The sequence below is a fragment of the Gymnodraco acuticeps genome, unplaced genomic scaffold, assembly GCF_902827175.1.
Source record: "Gymnodraco acuticeps unplaced genomic scaffold, fGymAcu1.1, whole genome shotgun sequence".
Taxonomy (NCBI): domain Eukaryota; kingdom Metazoa; phylum Chordata; class Actinopteri; order Perciformes; family Bathydraconidae; genus Gymnodraco; species Gymnodraco acuticeps.
This window is the reverse complement of record NW_022991180.1, coordinates 3,915,531-3,934,409: the sequence shown is the minus strand read 5'-3', so window position 1 is coordinate 3,934,409 and position 18,879 is coordinate 3,915,531. Positions and strand designations below refer to the sequence as shown.

The following is an 18,879-nucleotide window of genomic DNA, read 5'->3' as shown; positions in this document are numbered from 1 at the left end:
TGTAGGAACATCGTCACCTCCTCGGTCGACCACGGTGTGCTTTTCTTTGACGTTGCCATTTTTGTAGCTCCTCCGTTTACAAAAATGCTGTGTATAAAAATGCTGCAAGCTTGCTTCTAGATATATATGCGACGCTAGGGATGAACTCGCGCGCGATCTTGTGACGATTCTCTCTGACCAATCAGCAGTCGAGAGTGTTGACGTCACTAGTTCAGCCCTGGCCCTGCTCTGAGGGAACCACGATTTTATGGGGCCGGAAAAAGAGGGAAAAAGAGGGAAAAAGTACCCGCTAGCCGGTGCTACGCTATATGGAAAGGCCACCAAAAACTGGCCTGGCTGCTTGAGGACGATTAAGGACGCTTAAACGGGGCTACCCGCTGCAGTGGAAATGCGCCATTAGTGTTGAGAAAAATATCCCTACTAAAACATATATTTTTCAGCATTTAGTAGCTTGGATTTGTATTAAAAATGCTTTGTCTCATTTGTTTCTGAAGTGCTAGAATGGCCCAGGTTATACGAGGACAATGCAGCACTCCTCCCTTCCAGCACAGCAGACTGTAAAGACATCACAGCTGAAAAACGACACAAGACCCCTGAGCACATATCACATGTCGCAATCAATTCTCTCTCTGCTTTTCTTTCAAAGATATGGAGCAAATAATGTGGCACTAATTTGAGGCAGTCATTTCAATTGTCTAATAATTTCGACAAAGCATGATGGTTACGGTTAATCTGATTTCACACCCTCTAATTCTTTCCATGTAATTATTTAATGTATCTAATTACTGTCACAGTAAGGATTAAATTAAGAAATTGTAGGTGTAAAAGCATAAAGGCCTCGATGATGGCAGATGGAGCAGGGTCTGGTGTCCATTATTTTGTGGACAGACTTACTTTTAGGGAGATTCCGCTGTTTTGACACTGAAGGAATGTAAACAGCGTTGTTTCCTACGGTCATGGCTTTAATCCACACATGCAACATTAAAGCAAACAATACAGACAGATCGTAAAAAAACAAATGAGACAGCTTGACATGAATATTTTCACTATTAGTTTCAGTACACTATCCAGGTTTAATGGAAAGGTGGACAAATCCACAAAGACTTTCCAATAACAATAGGGCAAATACCTCATAGCTCAGATGTAAGCCAATATCCATTTATCTTCAACAAGCTATATCAGTGACTCATTCAAGTCAGCTGCTTAGACACAATCATCTGCACTGGCAATAATCACAAGAGGACTTAAGGTGAAACTACGGACATTCAGAGAAAGGTACACGCAGGCTTTTCAATTAGAAAAGTTATACAACTCCTTTTTCCCCAGGATATAATTTCATAACATATGACAACTCTAATCCATGAAAGGTATGACGTCTCGGTCCACCTCATGCTCACATGCCTTTACTAAAGTGAGATAACTGTAAGACTTAAGAGCCTCTTGGCGGTGATCACAGCGGCTAGTGTGGAAGAACTACATTTACCATAACATGGAAGAACTACATTTACCATATAGAGATGGAGAACATGATGTTTTCACACTAGCTCTCCAATGCCCCTCCCTCCCTGCACACAGCAGCTCTCAGCTGTTTCAACATGATATTAGGAAGAGGGCCTCAGAGACCTAGCAAAACACAAACACGCACGCAATGCAGGAAAGTCATTGGGTAAGCAGTGCACCCATGCTCATTAATGTTCACTTTTCTATTGTTATTAGCAGAAAGGGTGTTTTCAGGCGTGATTAACACAGGACTTTATTGATCCTAAATCCAGATCTTTAGACAAAATGTCTGAATACTATAAACAATACGCAATCAACAACAATTAGTGATTAACAACAGATGTTGCAGTCAAAACGTAACCTTCATAATGTCATTACTGTTTAATGTAAAATAAATAAAGACCTACTGACTTATTATCAACAGCTTAATCAGTATCAATTAATAATATTACTCATTCACTCTTGGTCAATTGGATGAAACTTGAATGTGTGTATTGTTACATTGCGATATTGATATAGCATATTTCCTGGAAGTTCTGAGTGAATTATAAATGCTTATCAAGGGCTAAAATACAAGACAATTCACTGCAACAAGTCTGATACAACCAGAAATACTGTTATTTCTGTAAAAATAGTTTATAATGTCTCACAGTATTCATATTAATATTATCCACTTCGATCGCGCTCACACACACATTGACACACAGCCCTTTAAATGAAAAAGGTGGTTTTAAAGGTAAGCATTTACCCTATAAAGGAAACAGTGCATTCATTAGCATTCAGTCAGGTTGTCATGCAGTGACGAAGTGAGGCGTTTAGGCTTGATTGATGACAACAGCCCCCCCGGCTGTTGTCATCAATCAAGCCTAAACGCCTCACTTCAAAGACGGGATGTTTCAAGTGTATCACCTTGCAGCTGACACGCAGTTGGGAGCAATAGGCGTCACGTCTAAATTAAAATAGACAAAAGCCAACACTTAAGTGTCCCTGAGAACTGCTTTGGCATACGTTACGCAAGTTGGCCCCTAAACAAGTTGTCCCCTAAACAAAAGCCTTCAATGCCTGAGAAAATCTTGAACTGCTTCTCCAAGACTACAGTGGTATCTAATCAACAAGTCAGGATTGGTAAGGTTTACAGTTACAGCTGAACCGGCTGTTTTCTTAACGTGATCTTTCATGTGAACACTGCCAGAGAAGCTTCTTGGGCTTTCAACACTTCTTTATCTATGTTAAAGGAGAAATGGGAGGCTTTTAATATTTCTGTGACAGACAAGTAGAACTCCTTCTACAAATTGTTTGAGATTACACTGGTATGCCATTTATCTGTCCTGTGAGATCACTTGTTAAGCTAATAGTTGCTTCTTAGGATTTACTTCACACTCGCTATCGACACTTGTAAAGCAGTCTGGGATAAATAACTAGGTCTGCGGCTCAGTAAAACATATTTTATCTTTGCACCATAGCTGGTTTCTTGACAAATTATATTTTAATGCTCATTATATAACAAATTAACAATAAATATAATTTATTAAAAAACAATTTCATGTTTTTTTTTAACAAGTAATATCAACAAATGATTTTTCACCATTAACTTAATGTCTTGAATGATTAAATATGTAATGTCAGCTGAGATACTGAGGGTTGTCTACAGTTCAGTTTTTGACAAAAAAATTCACAAAGCTGGTTAGCAGGCATCTGAAAATAAAATGTTGCTTCCCGCCAGGTATTAACTCACGCGTTTAAACCTCATAACTTAATGCTTTTAAACCACTTCACATCTCTAGTTTTGGTAACCGAAGAGAACAACATTTCCATTTTGCGCAGAGGTCTCCCTCTGTACTCGAAACAGCTATCCTCTCTCAACTCCTTAAGGGTTGCCAAGCAACTGTTTCATCAAATAAATGCACTTAGTGCCAAATGTTACTTTCTGGCAGATGATGACAGCCTGCTAGAGAAACCAGACTCACCAAGCCCAGGTTACATGAATGAGAAGGTCTAACGTGATTAGAAATAGTTATTAAGTTGTACATCCTTAACGGTTTTTACATTATGACGTACACGGTTCATTATGTCTTCACAACAACAGCACATTTTATTTACAAAGGAGCATATTTACAGCAGGATCTTGCAGTCCAGGAAATAATACATCAAGCTGTTGTTAGTAATATGTTTGGGTTATCATCTCCTCCTTTATCTCCCTTGTGAGAACGCTGAAAGTGATTACACAACGCTGTGCATTCCTGGTGCCTGGTATCTACTGTGTGAGATCCCCCATGGAGCGTAGGGAGTCACTCTCACTTAACAGGGGAGAGTTGCACTGTAAACATTACATTGTGCTATTGGGAAATCATTGACATTTCACATTCATTTCAATCATGGGGTCATACTTATCTCCTTTGAAGAGACATTAGGAATCTGTGGAGGATTTTAGTGATGGGAATTCTTTCCTTGATTACCGCATTTTTAATACTACATCTGAGTTATCTCCCCATGATATGTCCAATAGAATCATCCATAACAGAGCAGTTTCAAGGAGATGAACATAATGCAGTTATAGTGTTTTATGAATCCCAGCCCTTGGACAAACTCCTTTTTTTCATTCTTTCTCTTTTGTTCAAGTAAAGAATATTCTGGCAACAGCCGATGCTCGATCAAGAAGGTACTTTTATAAAAATGCTTTTTCTACAATAAAGGCAAGTGGAGAAAAGGCAGATGTTGAATGAGGAGAGAGAACAACAAACCAAAAGCCGAGGTTCTCCAAAGATAAACATTGAAAGCTCTTGGGGGGAGTGGTCAAGGGCTGGGTGGTGTATGTGTGAGTGTGTGTGTGTCTTTCTACATGTATTGAGTGTGTGAGTGCGCACGCGTGCAGGATAAGTCAAGGGTGCCGTCCCCAAGAAAAGTTTCTAAAATAGCAACCGCAAACCAGACAGAATGTAAATCTGCACTTTGAAAAGGGTTGTAGAAAAAGAGCTTTGAGCGACGTAGAAAAACAGGTATTCATTTCAGCCCTTTTACAGTTACAGGAGCAGAGAAATGGGTCACAGCACTCCAGCTCCATTCGGACGGCTGAAATAGGACTCCTGGTTTTATTTCCTTGAGTAATGAATTACAGGTTTTTCCGCCGACTGAAGCTCAATTATATTACAGCTCCTGAAAGCTTCATCATGCCCAGGATGAAGGAATTCAACGTGTAAGCAAAGTCCAATAGAATTGTATAATTGTATCAGCATGTTTCAGTAAAACCTGAAGAAAGAGGAAAGGGGAGAGAGGGGGAAAGTGGCCAGAGGGTACTGAGCGAAGCCCAGGGACTGGCCAAATACATGAAGTTCAACCAACCATTTACTCTTTGAATGTTCTGGTATACGTCTGCTTTCCATAAAGATTTGTATTGCCGGCAGTGTGCAGGTGAATATCATTCTGCATAACCTTAAGCAGATTAAATCTTTTATTCCTGTAATATATTTACAAGCATAGAAGTGAAGTTTTGAGTTGTTCAAGTTTCAAGTTGTTCAAGTTCAAGTTGACCGTTTGCAGAACAATGGTTTCCATTGGACCGCTACAGCAGTAATTCTCAAAATGTGAGACACAAAAAGGGAAAGAGTTTGATAATATGACACAAACATTTAAACATGAACTTCTGGCCCTAGCAAGCGTAGCAAGCTAACTTTAGTATTGCTGAAATAGAAAATGATATACCTCTGCAATCCAACGCTTATTTTTCTTTTATATCTTTTGCATTCCTTTTAATGTACGCCATGCAGGACCCCTCCCACTCAACGTGACTGGAAAAAAGGAATGGGAAGTACTTACTCCTCTTCTCGTGGTCGACAACTACGAAATAAGAACATTTGCTGCTTTGGCACATTAACAACCTGCATATACATTTTGTAAAGAATCCAGTCAGGATCTGGTTTAAACATTACAATTTCTCAAAATGACAGATGTCATCCTCATCTGAGGGAATACACCATTATACACCAGATAGGATTTTCCTCTCAAGTGCTGGCACCGTCTATTGTTTTCCACTTTTCACAGCATTTTTCCAAAAGGTGATTTGTGTAAGGCTTCTCTCAAAGTTCCCTTCTTCTCCATCTTTTATTTCACTTTAAAAGCATTTGGTTGAGATACAGAATTCAGTGTTTTCAATACAGATTGTGCCTGGGTTTGTTAAGGTTAAGGGGTGAGGATTGTGTTGTAGTGTCAGGATAAAGATCAGGGAAAGTCCAACAGCTCCACAGACGATCTGATGGAAGCTGGAACAACAGAGCAGTGTTTGAATGCTCGAGAGGGAGCAATAGAGGGGGAGAACGAAAGAGAGAAGAGAAAGCCTGCAGCACATTCCCCACAAGACTCACTTCCTGTCTGTGAGTCTTACTCAGCACCCGGGAGGAAGAGGAGGATGAGGCCCTCACACATACTCCCCTCATTATGTGGGTATGGTAGCCAGAAAAATAATCCTCTAAATAATAAAAAGGAGGAAAATAGTACAAAATTATAATTACTTTTTTACTAGAGGGCAATTTTTCCTTCCCAGAGGCAGAGTTCCACTGGCCTCCAGATAAATGTACTTGTAATTTGTGTTTCCAGCAAATAAAGTTGTGTGTGAAATGTATCCTAAACAACTAGAATAATATTCCCCTACACATACTACATGAGGTGAAGAAGCGGCCCGTTTTATACAATATTCCAGCACTGACAACATTATCACTTCTAACTGAGAATACCTGTGAACACCTTGTACTTTTTCAATACCTTATGTAACAGTATTTCCCAGTCTGAGACACAGCTACCTAATAATAGTCTGTGGTTAAGGAGCGGGAAAACAAATGAGTTCAATGAAGAAAATGATTCACTTAACCTAATTGTAGGTTGCTGTTGCAGTTACTCAGCAAACATGTTGTTACGATGTGTGTACACACTGGCCCTGCAGCAGGCCCAAACACCCTCACAAACACCACACAACTCATCATTGCTAGTCTTTGCAAGGAAACCCACAGCCAGGTTCAGCAAACTGACCTACAATTGAAAACACTTGGCCTGTATGCTTAAAAAAAAAAACACCTCAATGCACATTTAGACACTATCACTGTAGTTGGAGAAATGTTACCTCTTTCCCACACTTGCTCCTGATCTATTATCTCCATAATGAAAGCGAAAGAAAGGCACAAAAGTTCTCTTACAGGGTTCCCAGAACACATAAAGCGATCGTTCAAGCGTTCATGCCTGTGTCGAGGTATCCAAGCCATTAATGTGAGAGTTGTATCCTAGGGTGCCAACAGTACAACAGTTAAACTCAGATGGCTGTCAGGGTGAGATTTTGTTGTCAGTTTACACTCTATTTGCTGATTTACGCCCAGGAACCTGCATCCCTGCCAATGAGAGGGACCGTACATTTGTAATTGCTAAGTAGTTAACTATTACCATTTTCTCCTGATGAAAATAGAGCCAGAACAGGGGCATGAAACATGGCAGATCCAAACTAAAAGAGTAGTTTAAGTATGTACACTGGGATTTGACTTCTGTTTGGAGAGATGCTGGTGAGTTGCTAAAATATTTGAATGTGTACAGAGTGCTTCTGGGTTTTTTGTTCTCCAAAATGTACCCTGACTATATGGCTCTTTATCGCTGTGATGTAACACACTGACCCTTTTCTGAGTACAGACAGCTTTATCATTAGACTAAAAGCCAATATAATTGCCAGTATGGCACTTAGAGGGAATCAGATGTCCCAGGCCATATCAAAATAAACCAAATAGTGAAAATGCTGAGGGTGACATAAATAAAATGGGATTAAAGAGATTTCACAGCAACATCACAGATCTTCTATGAGATAATACACCACATAAAATCAGGGAGCATCCGTCATCAGTGGAGCAATTTGATTGCCCTTCAGTAAAAGGTTGCCTTTGTTATGTATTGTAAAACTTAAAATTACCCTAACTCTCGGCCAAGAGGTGCACGACCAAAGCTATAATCTGGCAATAACACGTTTCAGGTTTATTTGTCCATTTATTTGCGTCACAAAATAAACCCTAATCATAGAAATTAGCCATCTTCTTATCTAAACAATGTCAACACTGAGACAGCAAAGGTAATTGATTTAATGCATTGATCAGCCAATCAGGAGTTCGGTACAGTGGACACCACATTAAGGGACTTGATCAATAAACTGGATTATCATATACTGGTAAGTAAATTAACTCGAACTGCATCAATCAAATGTAATCCATGCATCAAGATTGTGTTTAATAACAAAAATAGAAATGCTGTAGTAACTGTTTTTTATTTCAGCTGCAACAATCATTCCATTAATGACAAGACAATCAACAGGATATTAATTAAAGACTATAAATGATGATAAACTACTTGATAGTGTCAATAATTATAAGCCATATACTCAGCAAAAATGTGAAATCTCCATTGGTTTATCTAATATTTTATTTATGAACTGAATATCTTTTGCGCTCTTGACTGCTCGTCAGACAAAACAAGACATTTAGAGACGTCAACTCTGGTTTTGGGAATTCTTGATGAGCTTTGTGGTCAATTATTCAATTGATAAATCAAACAAACAACTGGCAGATTGAATGTGAAATAATTAATAACTAGATGCAGGCTAATTTGAATCTGGTCTCGTTTCTTTACATACTAGCGCACAAACATAACTTGGTAAAGAGTCAAGGTGCTAAGCTTTTGAAGCTTGGGAAGTGATCGCAACATGAGTTGAACCGTGGCTCTTTGCCGAGGGTGAAGCGCTCTTAATTTTCCAGAAAAGAGAAGCCAGGGATACAGTCACAGACAATAAAACACTGAGCAAAAATACACTGGAGTACCTATTAAATGATTTCACGAGAATCCAGATTGTGGCCTTCAGAACATGATGTACCCCGTCAAAGTCACAAGATCATCCAATCAAAACAGAACCAGATGTTACAGAGCTCTGACCCAAATGGAACTGTCTAAAATAGATATTCATCAGATTTTCATTTACACCTTTAGTACAGTACCTGATCTAGTGAGTGAAACAAATCTACAATATGTCTGTAGTTTATGGAACTCATCGGAGGATCATGTGCACAACTCAACATATGTGACTGTGTAGCTACATACAATGCGACCAGACATCCTGGATTCTTCCTGACAGCCAGATGCCAAAGGTCAAAGCACTTTCACAGTTGAGATAGCATGGTATTTAAACCTGAACCAATGACTGACCAGAAGGCCAGGAGACAGCAGCCACAAACCTAGCTGCAATGTCAACATGAGCAATGTCGCCCATGACGTCATGATGCAGAAATTGTAAAACAAGATGTTGGCAGCAATACGAGACAAAACTAACACATTTTTAAAGACCCGGTAGAATGGATAGATTATACATAACACATACAGATGCACATAGACTCTTATAGGACATAGCGCACGGTTTGTCCAGGACACTAAGATTTAGGGCCGGCCTCTGGTTAAGTTGTTTTCCTGGAAGAGTTAGGGATGACATGGAGCTTTGAGGAATGCACCGAGCAGCGGAGCAGCAACCAGGACATTCTCAAGGGGAACTACTTGTGTCTGTGTGTATAGGATAAAGGATAAACTAACTTCAAGACGTGGCGCTTGCTGAGGATTACTCCAAATGATAGTCACTAATTTAAATCACAACTTTAACCTAACAAAAAAACAGCTTTTCCCCAAACTACTCCGATGAAATTCAAAGCTTTATTCATCAGCACGATTAATCAGGCTTGTTATAATGAATTACATTGAATGATTAGGACTGATGTTCCTCCTAAGAATGTTTTGGCTGCTTCTCTGCATTCGTGGAAATGACAAATAATCTAGCCCATTTACCCAAAGTCTCTTAAATTATATTCCACGTTTTACTGTTGAAAAATGTGATAAATGACCTCAATCTGTGAGTATAGGGGCCTCTCAACAGAGACTGACCTGTCTTAATGAGCCTCTCATCAGTTTTTGTATACATTTGAATAAATGTCACTGGGAATCAAATGCATCACAAAAACAAAAAATACAGTAAATCAATGATGTTTAACAATTAGATTTTCCTCTTTTAAGCAATCTGGGATTTGTTTAGAGGCGGACTGAACCCTAAAAATGTCCCTTGTTAAATATTTGTTTACAGACTTTCCAAGTTTACTGAAAAGTAAGCGGACTGCATGTTTAGGTCAGTTTCTATAAACAAATGCACACCATGCAGTTTGTACAGCGACAGCATGTGGTCGGGGCATGCTACTACTTCCATCAGAGAAATTATGGTTATTGTCTTTGCCCCTTTTAACCTTCCATAAAACTTTTATTTTCGAAATAATGTACGCAAATATGACTGTAATCAAGCAACTTACTTCCTTGGGTAACAAATAACTTACTTTTGACCTATGCTTTTGACAAGTTATCACTAATTGAAAGCCAATAGCTAATTGGTTCGTCAAGCCCAATCGCCAAGCTTTTATCCAAAGCGACAATTCAGTACTGTGGACAATCCCCACAGGAGCAATTTGGGTTGAAGTGTCTTGCCCATGGACACAACGACATGCTGACTGACGGACGGACTCGAACTTGGTAGCCCCTGATTCGAAGTTCAGCACTCTATCCATTGAGCCACAGCCGCCCGACCATGACATGGTCAACTTTTCTGAGCATGCTAAAATGGAACCCTGCTATGTTTAGGTCACAAAAAGTACTAATTATGGATAGTACATTTCATTTTACGAGTATAACATAAACAAAGAGCCGTCAGAGGGTTGCAAACGTGTGCAGTTACTCGGAAACAACGACAGCCTACAATTACAAGAGACGGGATAAAAAAAGATTAAATGCAATATATTGAAAAATACTTCAGTATAGGCTACTGATATGTTTCTATTTAATTACTAAGTTTATCATACCTAGTAACATGGCTTCCAACTTCTTGCGGTCCACCCGGAACCTCTCTTCGGTCCACTCCGGGTCTGGCAGCGGATGGAGCCCGCTCAGGTCGTCCTCTGATCCCGGGAGGGGAGAGTCGGCGCTGCGCTCGCTGTTGGAGCCCTGGTCCGACTGCTGCAAGTATCCGCTTAAAGTGTCGCACTGGGCAGCCATTGCGCTGCTCAGCAACTTCTCCAGTGGCCACTGCGTTTTAAAACAAAGTTAAGTCGAGTTGAAGCAAAACGGGTAAACTTCTGTAAACTTTTTTTTATTCCGTCACTGCGTGGTGTTGCGCGGGATCATTGCAGCGCGATTGAGACCTTCCTCTGCACTTTCTTTAAGCCCCTTCGTTTTCCCCCATTACAGGCAGACTTTCCTAAAAATAGGCAGAAGCACACTCTTCCTCTCGCTATAGGTCGTGTATGGAGTTAACAGAGCTTCCTAATGCACACTGCAAACATAGCAACCAACTCTTCGAGAAAGTTTCACGTGTCACCCTGCAAAAAAAGTGGGGCTCCTCCCAGACAATATTTTTTTTAAAACATCTTCCCTCTCCTGGTTAGTCTCCAAAAGTCACTGTTTTTTTCTGTCTATGAGACAACTTTTATATCTCATTTATGGGAAACTGTTCAGCTATGATAGCCAATTGTAGCAAACAAAAGCACAGTTATTATGAGCTATGATGATTATATTACAAGTTAATTTTACACCACAAGATATGAAAATAAACCATGAAACATAAAGAGAGGCTTGGCCTGAGTATAAATGAATATTTCTATGCCTTTCCCCCCCCACTTAGCCAGCACTTTGTAATAACACCCCATGCAACCAGTTTATTGGTTTGTAGAGGAAACACTACACATCCTGAGTGGGTGAAGGGAAGCAATACAGGAAAGAGAAACCAAAACAAATGTAGAGCAATCATACATTATGCCATACAGCCTCAAAAGGGGTAAAATTCAAAGATATTGTTTATGTGCTAATGCCATATAAAGTTATACAAAAACTAGAGGCCAGAGATGTATGCAATACAATATTTCCAAGTCCCTGTACAATTCCAGGATTATACTCCGGCTGTGTTCAGGAAATGATTGAGTTTCAATATATGGCCTGATATTAACCTTAGTTTGAAAGCTGGTGCTTTAATTTTAAAGCAAAATCACCTTGTTACTACAGGACCTGGTTTTCTGTCCATTTGGAAGGTACACTTCATCAACTTGATTTTAGTCTTGTGAAAATCATTCTCCTTTTTTCTCAAATTGTGGGATATCTTTGGCATTTGATATCTTAATCTAAACCCAAAATGGTTAAGGTAGTCATCTATTATTTAAAATGTATGACAAAGTCAAATCTCCAAGTGTTTAACTTTGATAACCTCTTGCAGGTTATCAGAGTTAAACATTTGAGGGTCAACCTTATACTATCAGGACAATACATGCCCTCAGTAGTTTTGTGAGGTCACATCAACATAGCAATGTAGATTAAATATGTTCATGCCAGTCATTCAATTAATATCAGCATATTTGCATTGTAATGTAGACATCAAGAAGACATGAGCTGCTTAATTACTGTGTGTAAAACCAGTAGAGGTGAATATAATGGATGGTCTCATTTCAATGGACTGAACATTTGTTATGAATTTAATTGCTAAATCACAACATTATAAAAGTTATCCACATGAATAACTACTCAATAAACGGGCTTTAAGAGCAAGTGAGTTAAAAGTAAGACAAACAAGAATATTTGACTGCCCAGGTTTGAGCTGTAAAAACTAAAGGCTACCACCTAGTGGCCATGTGAATAGTAGAAGTAAGGGCAACTAATTTGTTGGTAATAGAAATGTACTGTTCACAGAATGAAACACTTAATGCCAAATGGTTCATAATTTCGGTTTTTATGCATGTTGCCAAGAAACAATTTGCAATTCACTTGGTTAATGTCTTTAATGAAAAATAATGAAAAATAAATTCAGTATGGTCTTGTACAATATATATCTCTTAAAAGAAATCAGGCCATCTCACCACAACCAATAATAATAATAATAATAATGACGCCAATTTAAGGGGAAAATAAAACAGTAAAAACAGGAAAGTCAAGTAAAGTCCAAGTAGAGAACGTGCTTCAAGCTAATAAAACACCTCAACTAGAACCAGTGTGAATGAGCAGTTGAAACAGTACTGTCATATTCTGAGCCGTTCAGGGATGCGTCTTTGTTGCTGAAACTTGGGTCCCTCACATTGCATACCTCTGGGTCCATTCCCTGGCTACTTTGTTGTACCTAAGGAGATATGAAAACCAGGATGAGTATTTCCAAAATAGATGATGAATTCAAGTGTGTCCACATTCCACATTTTGGGTCATTTGTACTCACCTTTGTCTGTCTGATTTGTAGATGTGCGCAATGTCTGGGACTAACGGATCATCGGGATTCGGGTCACATAGCAAGGAGCAAATAGATAATAAAACTGGAAGGAAAAAAGAAAATGTTATGCAAATAGGTTTAAATTTGTGGTGCACGATAATTATCGGTCCGATATTAGGAATTATGACGTCATCCCGATAAACCCGATAACAGTATTAATAGCCCCGATAATATACAATATATTTTTTGGGTAAAAAAAAGAAAAAGTACTGCGGTGTGGGTGGATTGGGATGAGGGGCGCTTGTTTTTCACTTGGCTCCTCCCGTTTTGCCAGTACTGTGGTATTAGTGGTTTAGGAAGAGGGGAGTTCTTCACAAATCCAGCTCTCCCTAACTCATGCCTGGCTGTGACATAAATGGTGTGCGGCCGTGAAGCCAGGACAGTAAACAAACATGTCGTCGGTAGTATGGGACTATTTCAAAGTTTCAGAGTTAGATAGTTCGCTTGCTATTTGTATTAACAAATGCAGAAGTTCCACGAGGAGGGAAAAAGGCAACGAGCTATAATACTTCCTGATTAGTCACCTGAAACATCGCCATCGCTACGATGGTGTGTTAAAAGCGCACGAAGACGCCTGCGCTGTTAAACTAGCGGCGAATCCAAAGCCAGCTGCAAAGGCACCGGGGCTTTTACCTATCCACGAGGCTTTTGAAAAAGGCAAGAACTTTATTTGGGAAAATAAATATGGTCACTTTGAAGAGTCAAAACTGTTCTTGGCTTTGTTTTGTTCATAGTAGTAATGCTCATGTCATTTGCTCACTACTAGTCTTTTTTTTACCACCCGGTGTGCAAAAACTATAGGTACATTTAATATATATATATATTATATTATTATCGGTTATCGGTATCGGTCTTGAGAAGCAGGAAGTTATCGGTATCGGTTTCAAAAAACCAATATCGTGCATCCCTAGTTTAAATTAATTTGAACAACTTTTGAACATGTTCTCCAATTTAAACGCAAATAAACAAGCTTTCATTTCATGCACCTTTAAAGCCAAATCCCAAAAGTTTAGGTTCTAAAACTTTTGAACATCCCCCGTTTGCCCTCTCCAATTATACAGTACAAAGCCTGCAATTTCACAATTTTCTAAATGTCAAAAGCACACAGCTTTAGTTTTATTCTTGGATAATCAACCCTGAAAATCCTGTAATGCGTGTCCATAGAGACTGAAAATCATTCATTTGGAAGAATCCAATTGTGTTGAGAGCTTCCCTTCCTGGCTATATTTATTCCAATTCACCTAACCGTCTTTGGCATTCCCTTTCCATGTTCTGTTTTAGCTCAAGCTCCTAATTTACCCATAAGCGTGTGAAATCATATTATTAAAAAAAATACATTCCTTTGTGATTTCAAAGTTAAGCTGACATAAAAAACAGTTTTCTTCACAGTGCTGTAGAAATGTGTTACACTTTAATGTACAGGTGAAATGGAGAGTAGTTACCTTTTGATACTGTGAGCGCAGGGGACCACTGCGACCTCAAGATGTCAAGGCAGATGCTGCCATTGCTGTTGATGTTTGGGTGGTAGATCTTCGTTGTAAAGGCAAGCTATGAAAAAAACAAAGCATTATTAGATCACATAACCTTTTAATCTTGTATTGACTAATTGTTTGTTCTAGAAAACAGTGAAAAATGATGTATTTTACCTAAAATTAATCTGTAAGAAAACAATCTTACCTTTGGTGGCTTAAAGGGGTAGTCAGTGGGAAAATGGACAGAAAGGAAGAACACTCCGCCATGATAAGGGCTGTCATTCTAGAAAATAATGAGGAAAAGGATTGTTAAATAATGCCTTGTCATGTATGCAATAAAATACTGTATTATATGTATTGAGATTCAAAAGATAGTTTTCAGATTTTTCTTTGCTAACATAAATGGCATTATGGTATTTCCCCTTCCTATTGTCTAAGTAATGCCATTAGCTTTAGAGACTAACACTGGGATAGAGTGTGCCAGTCTGTGCTCTCCATACAGAACAGAAAGGGTTGTAAAGTCAACATAAAACACTATTGTCTCTAGAGATCCAGAAGAAACTTGGTTTTAAAAAAAATCCAGGAAACTAATCCAGAAAAACTCTCACCGGTCCTGTGATGGTAGCCTGCCAGTGAAACACTAAAAGAAACAAAGAGGATAACATAATCCGTGAGAACATTGTTACAATATTGATAACAAGAATGACCTTGGTAGATTAAACATTAAAAAATGTTACGTATTCTCACACTTACAGTCATCCCCTACAGGTCCAGCTGAACATGAGGCAGGGGGGTCCTTTCCCAAGTCTTGCAACTCCTATACAAATAGTAATAGTAAGTCATCATTTTTGGGTACTTTTTTATGCTGTATGAAGATCGTTAGGTTTAAGAAAACATATAAAGAAAGAATAATTAGGCAGTATGAAGATGTCAGTTAACCGGTTTTGCTGATGGTAGATTGTTGGGTTGACTTTTGATTTCGGTTTCATTTTTATTAATAAGGGGCAGGTAAAATACCATGTTCTTCTCATCACGGGCTACGAAAACTGCGTAAAGTGTACATGTTTTTGTTGTATAATAATTGAGTGGAATAAACCAAATGTTATGAGTTTGAAAGATATGCTCGCATTGTAACGTTAAATGTGCTGCCTAAAAGCGAGAATATAGTATGTTTAACTGTACACCAATGTTAGCGGACGAGTAGCTAAAACTTGAGGAAATTCAATCATATTAACAAGTAGCCAGAAACACAAACGTACAGGGCGTTCACCATGTTCGTTTGCTAGGCCAGATTTAGCTTCCACTTAGCTTGAAGTTAGCTCATTTTAGTATAACTGCTCAACGTAAGCTATCGCTAACTGGGTTCGGTGTAGCGTTAAAGACATCACCAGTGGAATAAATATCAGATTCTCTGTCGTAAAAAATCTGCCGTGTGAATTAATTAGCTAAATCTATCGTAAAAAATGTACAAAAACCCGTAGGTACGTTACAATAATCAACCGCCTTAGGTTAGCAAACAGATGCTATCAAGCTAGACGGATGACTGGCTAACGCTATAACGACGTTTCCGCATCGCCCTAACCTTTTCTGTACATTAAATAAAAGAGGACGAATTCTTACCTTCTGTATTCTTTTCAGAGCCATGGGAAGTCTTTCAGATCGGTCAAACGAAGCTGTGGTGTTAAGTTTAAGAGCTGACAGCTACCGCTACGCTCACTTTATGCCGACTCGTTGTTATTTGTTTTGACAAACTGATTATTTCTTTTGTTTCCGCGTTTTTGTTCGTCGACGAAGAATGGACCGGTGCATTGTGGGAATTTGAGTTTTCAGTTAAGGCGTTCACAGAAAAGTAATTCAAACATATATATATATACATTTATATGTATGAATTACTTTTCTATATATACATAAACATATATATATACATATATAAATGTATGTATGTATATATATATATATATAAATGAATACATTTATCTGCATTTACATATACATTTAAATAAATACATGTCTACATTTCTAAATATATATGTGTGAATATATATAAATGTAAATACATGTATAAATAAATATATATAGTAAACCCAGTAAAGTTAAGAACAACATCTTAAAATACCACACAAAACTAGGTTGATTATGAATCCTGAATCCAGAGGAAAATATTTGAATTACAGTTTATTGACATTTTTAAAAACGTTTTTACTATTAAAGTAACATTAGTTAACAAAGACAGCCTTTATTTAAAACAAAGCTTGGGTCTAGGCTACTCACTGCACGTCTATAGTGTATAACCCTGCTAGATTGTTTTTCTTTTATTAATACATTTCTTATATCAGGGGCCATGTACAAACATATATTAATCTAAAAAACTCATTCTAATTTCCATCTGTAGTTCCTGCATGGATGTGTCTATTGCCATATATTAATTGCATTTATAGCATTAGAGACAGTGGCATTCTGTATGAGGTGTCCTAACATCACTGTTATCACTGGTGATGTCTGACCTTTAAGGAACATACGGTATGTGAAATGCCAGACCTCACTATGATGTAAGCTTCACTAATGAGAGGGGAAGATGAACGGCTGATATCATCGTCAGCATAAATAAATAAAAAGAATAACTACATTGAAATGAATGCAAACATTTTGAAATAGTATGAATTTAAGTCAAAAAATTACACAAACAATTCATTATTAAAACAAAAATAATGCAGGGTGACTACGCTCAACCCGTCTTAATCATTACAAAGGTGTTTAGGGTGTCAAATATTCCAAACTGATACTAGAGGTTTCTGCAGACTTTGCAGCGATTCACTTACGGTTCGAGCTTAACAGATATAACAGATAGTTGTATTTGCTGTAAAGTGTGTTGTATTTGCTGTAAAGTGTCTCTACTGTAGGCTATTTTTATTATATGTACAGCACTTTGGCTTGACCAAAAATTGTTTATAAATGTGTTATATAAATAAAACTTGATTTTATTTGATTTGATATTCGAACCATCATGAGTAATAAGTACAGTAATAATTCAGAGCAGTAATAAATGTCCCCAAATGCTATAATGAAAATATAAGTGCTGTAGAGAATATAATCAATCAAAGGAGAATAACGTAAAATGTAATTTAGATTTGAAAGTGGTTAAAATTGGGGTGCATAGAGGGTAATAAGGAAGCTGGTTTCTTTGGTCTGCAGTGGCTAAATCCAACATATTGTTGGGTTTTGACCTTTATACAGTCTATGGTTTTGACTCGAGGCATATCAAGCTGACTTCTGAATGATCTAAGGGGTCTGCATGGTGGCTTTATATTATACGAGCATATCAGTGATGTAATTTTGCCCTAAGCTGTAAAAGGATTTATAAACTAAACCATCACTGAAAACAGTTCTGTAAGGAGGTCAGTGTGAGGGTGTGAGAAAAGTTGTTGCAGCAGCATCCTGGAGGGGGTTGCAGGGATCTGTTAAGAAACCAAACAAGGGTCTGTTATTTGAGTCCACCCTGCTGAGATGAAGGCATGAACAAGTTTCTCTAAATCTTTTATGGACTGATGAAATTATATCCCTGATGTTGCTGCAAAGGAGCTCAAATCTGATTCCATTATAACACTAACATTTCCAACTCTGCGGTTTGGTCTAGTAGTCCAGGGTCTTCATACAGTGGGTTTAAAAGAGAGGCCTATGAACTGAGCTCTGGAAAAATCTGCATGTCATTGTGATCTGCTGTGATTCAGGATAACATACAACATGGCTCCATGCCTTCCGGTCTATCAAAAGGTGCATTCATTTCCTTGAACATCTTGATGCTTTCTATATTCTGAATACAAATAAAGTGATTTAGTACCTAATCAGTACTGTCTTCGGCGTGTAAAGCCAGAATTAAAGTGGTCAAATACTCAATTTCCATTAAGGATGTTGTTAATTTGCATAAAAGGAACTTTCTAAATAATTTCCTACTAGTGCAATATTTGAGATGGGTATATTTATTATGAAAACAGCCTCTTGGTTTCATGTGTTTAAGGATTAATTAAATGAGTTTGGAAATGTGCCTGATATAAATGACCCAGTTTCAACACACCTGATTACAAAACATGGCTAATGCAGAAAAAGGTGATTATAATAACAGATGGAAATGAAAAAGGAAAATAATGCAAAGATGGAATGGAATATGAACATCTGATGACTTTGTATATCCCAAGGATGTATTGCAATGCTGTTTGAATAAGTTACCTTTAATCATTGAAAGCTGTTATCAGCCCATCCATGGTGGTTGTACATCCCAATGTTTAGTTCCATCTTGCAGAGAGCTTGAGTCTCGAGAGAGAGCAAAGGGAAAGACGGACAGACACACAGATACAGTACAGGACATAAGGGCGAGAGGCACATCTGCCATCTTTTACGCCTGGACTTCTGCATACCTCAAAGCCACAGATTGCAGCAAAATAAGAGATTTTCTATGTATGTATATCCATTCATATCTGCAACACTGAATCACAACTCATAGCTAATATTTAACCTTTGATTATTGCCTGGGATTATTGCCTGGGAGGTACATTAATGTGTGTGAAATAC

At 38.2% G+C, this 18,879-nt stretch overlaps 2 protein-coding genes across 3 annotated transcripts in view; both read right to left on the bottom strand.

Moving 5' to 3' along the window:
- LOC117560929 (protein bicaudal C homolog 1-like) overlaps positions 1–10,900 on the bottom strand; it is a 69,129-nt gene extending 58,229 nt beyond the window's left edge. For both annotated transcript variants that reach the window (XM_034238056.1, XM_034238057.1), the window contains exon 1: positions 10,401–10,900. In XM_034238056.1, the coding sequence (XP_034093947.1) occupies positions 10,401–10,593 (193 nt within the window). In that variant the 5' untranslated portion in view covers positions 10,594–10,900. The remainder of the gene's footprint in view (positions 1–10,400) is intronic.
- A 1,394-nt stretch (positions 10,901–12,294) lies between these two features.
- LOC117560786 (ubiquitin-conjugating enzyme E2 D4-like) lies at positions 12,295–16,108 on the bottom strand. The gene is made up of 7 exons (XM_034237808.1): positions 15,934–16,108; positions 15,067–15,130; positions 14,922–14,953; positions 14,519–14,596; positions 14,284–14,389; positions 12,791–12,884; positions 12,295–12,697 (listed from the first exon to the last, which is right to left on the bottom strand). Exons 1-7 carry the CDS (start codon positions 15,955–15,957, stop codon positions 12,652–12,654), a joined length of 444 nt encoding a protein of 147 aa, XP_034093699.1. The 5' UTR covers positions 15,958–16,108; the 3' UTR covers positions 12,295–12,651.
- Between the last annotated feature and the right edge of the window lie 2,771 nt (positions 16,109–18,879).

Excerpts from the sequence above, each read along its gene's own strand:
- LOC117560786 (XM_034237808.1), bottom strand. The coding sequence starts at position 15,957 with ATGGCTCTGAAAAGAATACAGAAG. Across the intron at positions 14,597-14,921 it reads AGGCTACCATCACAGGACCG|AATGACAGCCCTTATCATGG; the intron begins GTGAGAGTTTTT and ends ATTATTTTCTAG. Across the intron at positions 12,698-12,790 it reads TACAAATCAGACAGACAAAG|GTACAACAAAGTAGCCAGGG; the intron begins GTGAGTACAAAT and ends ATATCTCCTTAG.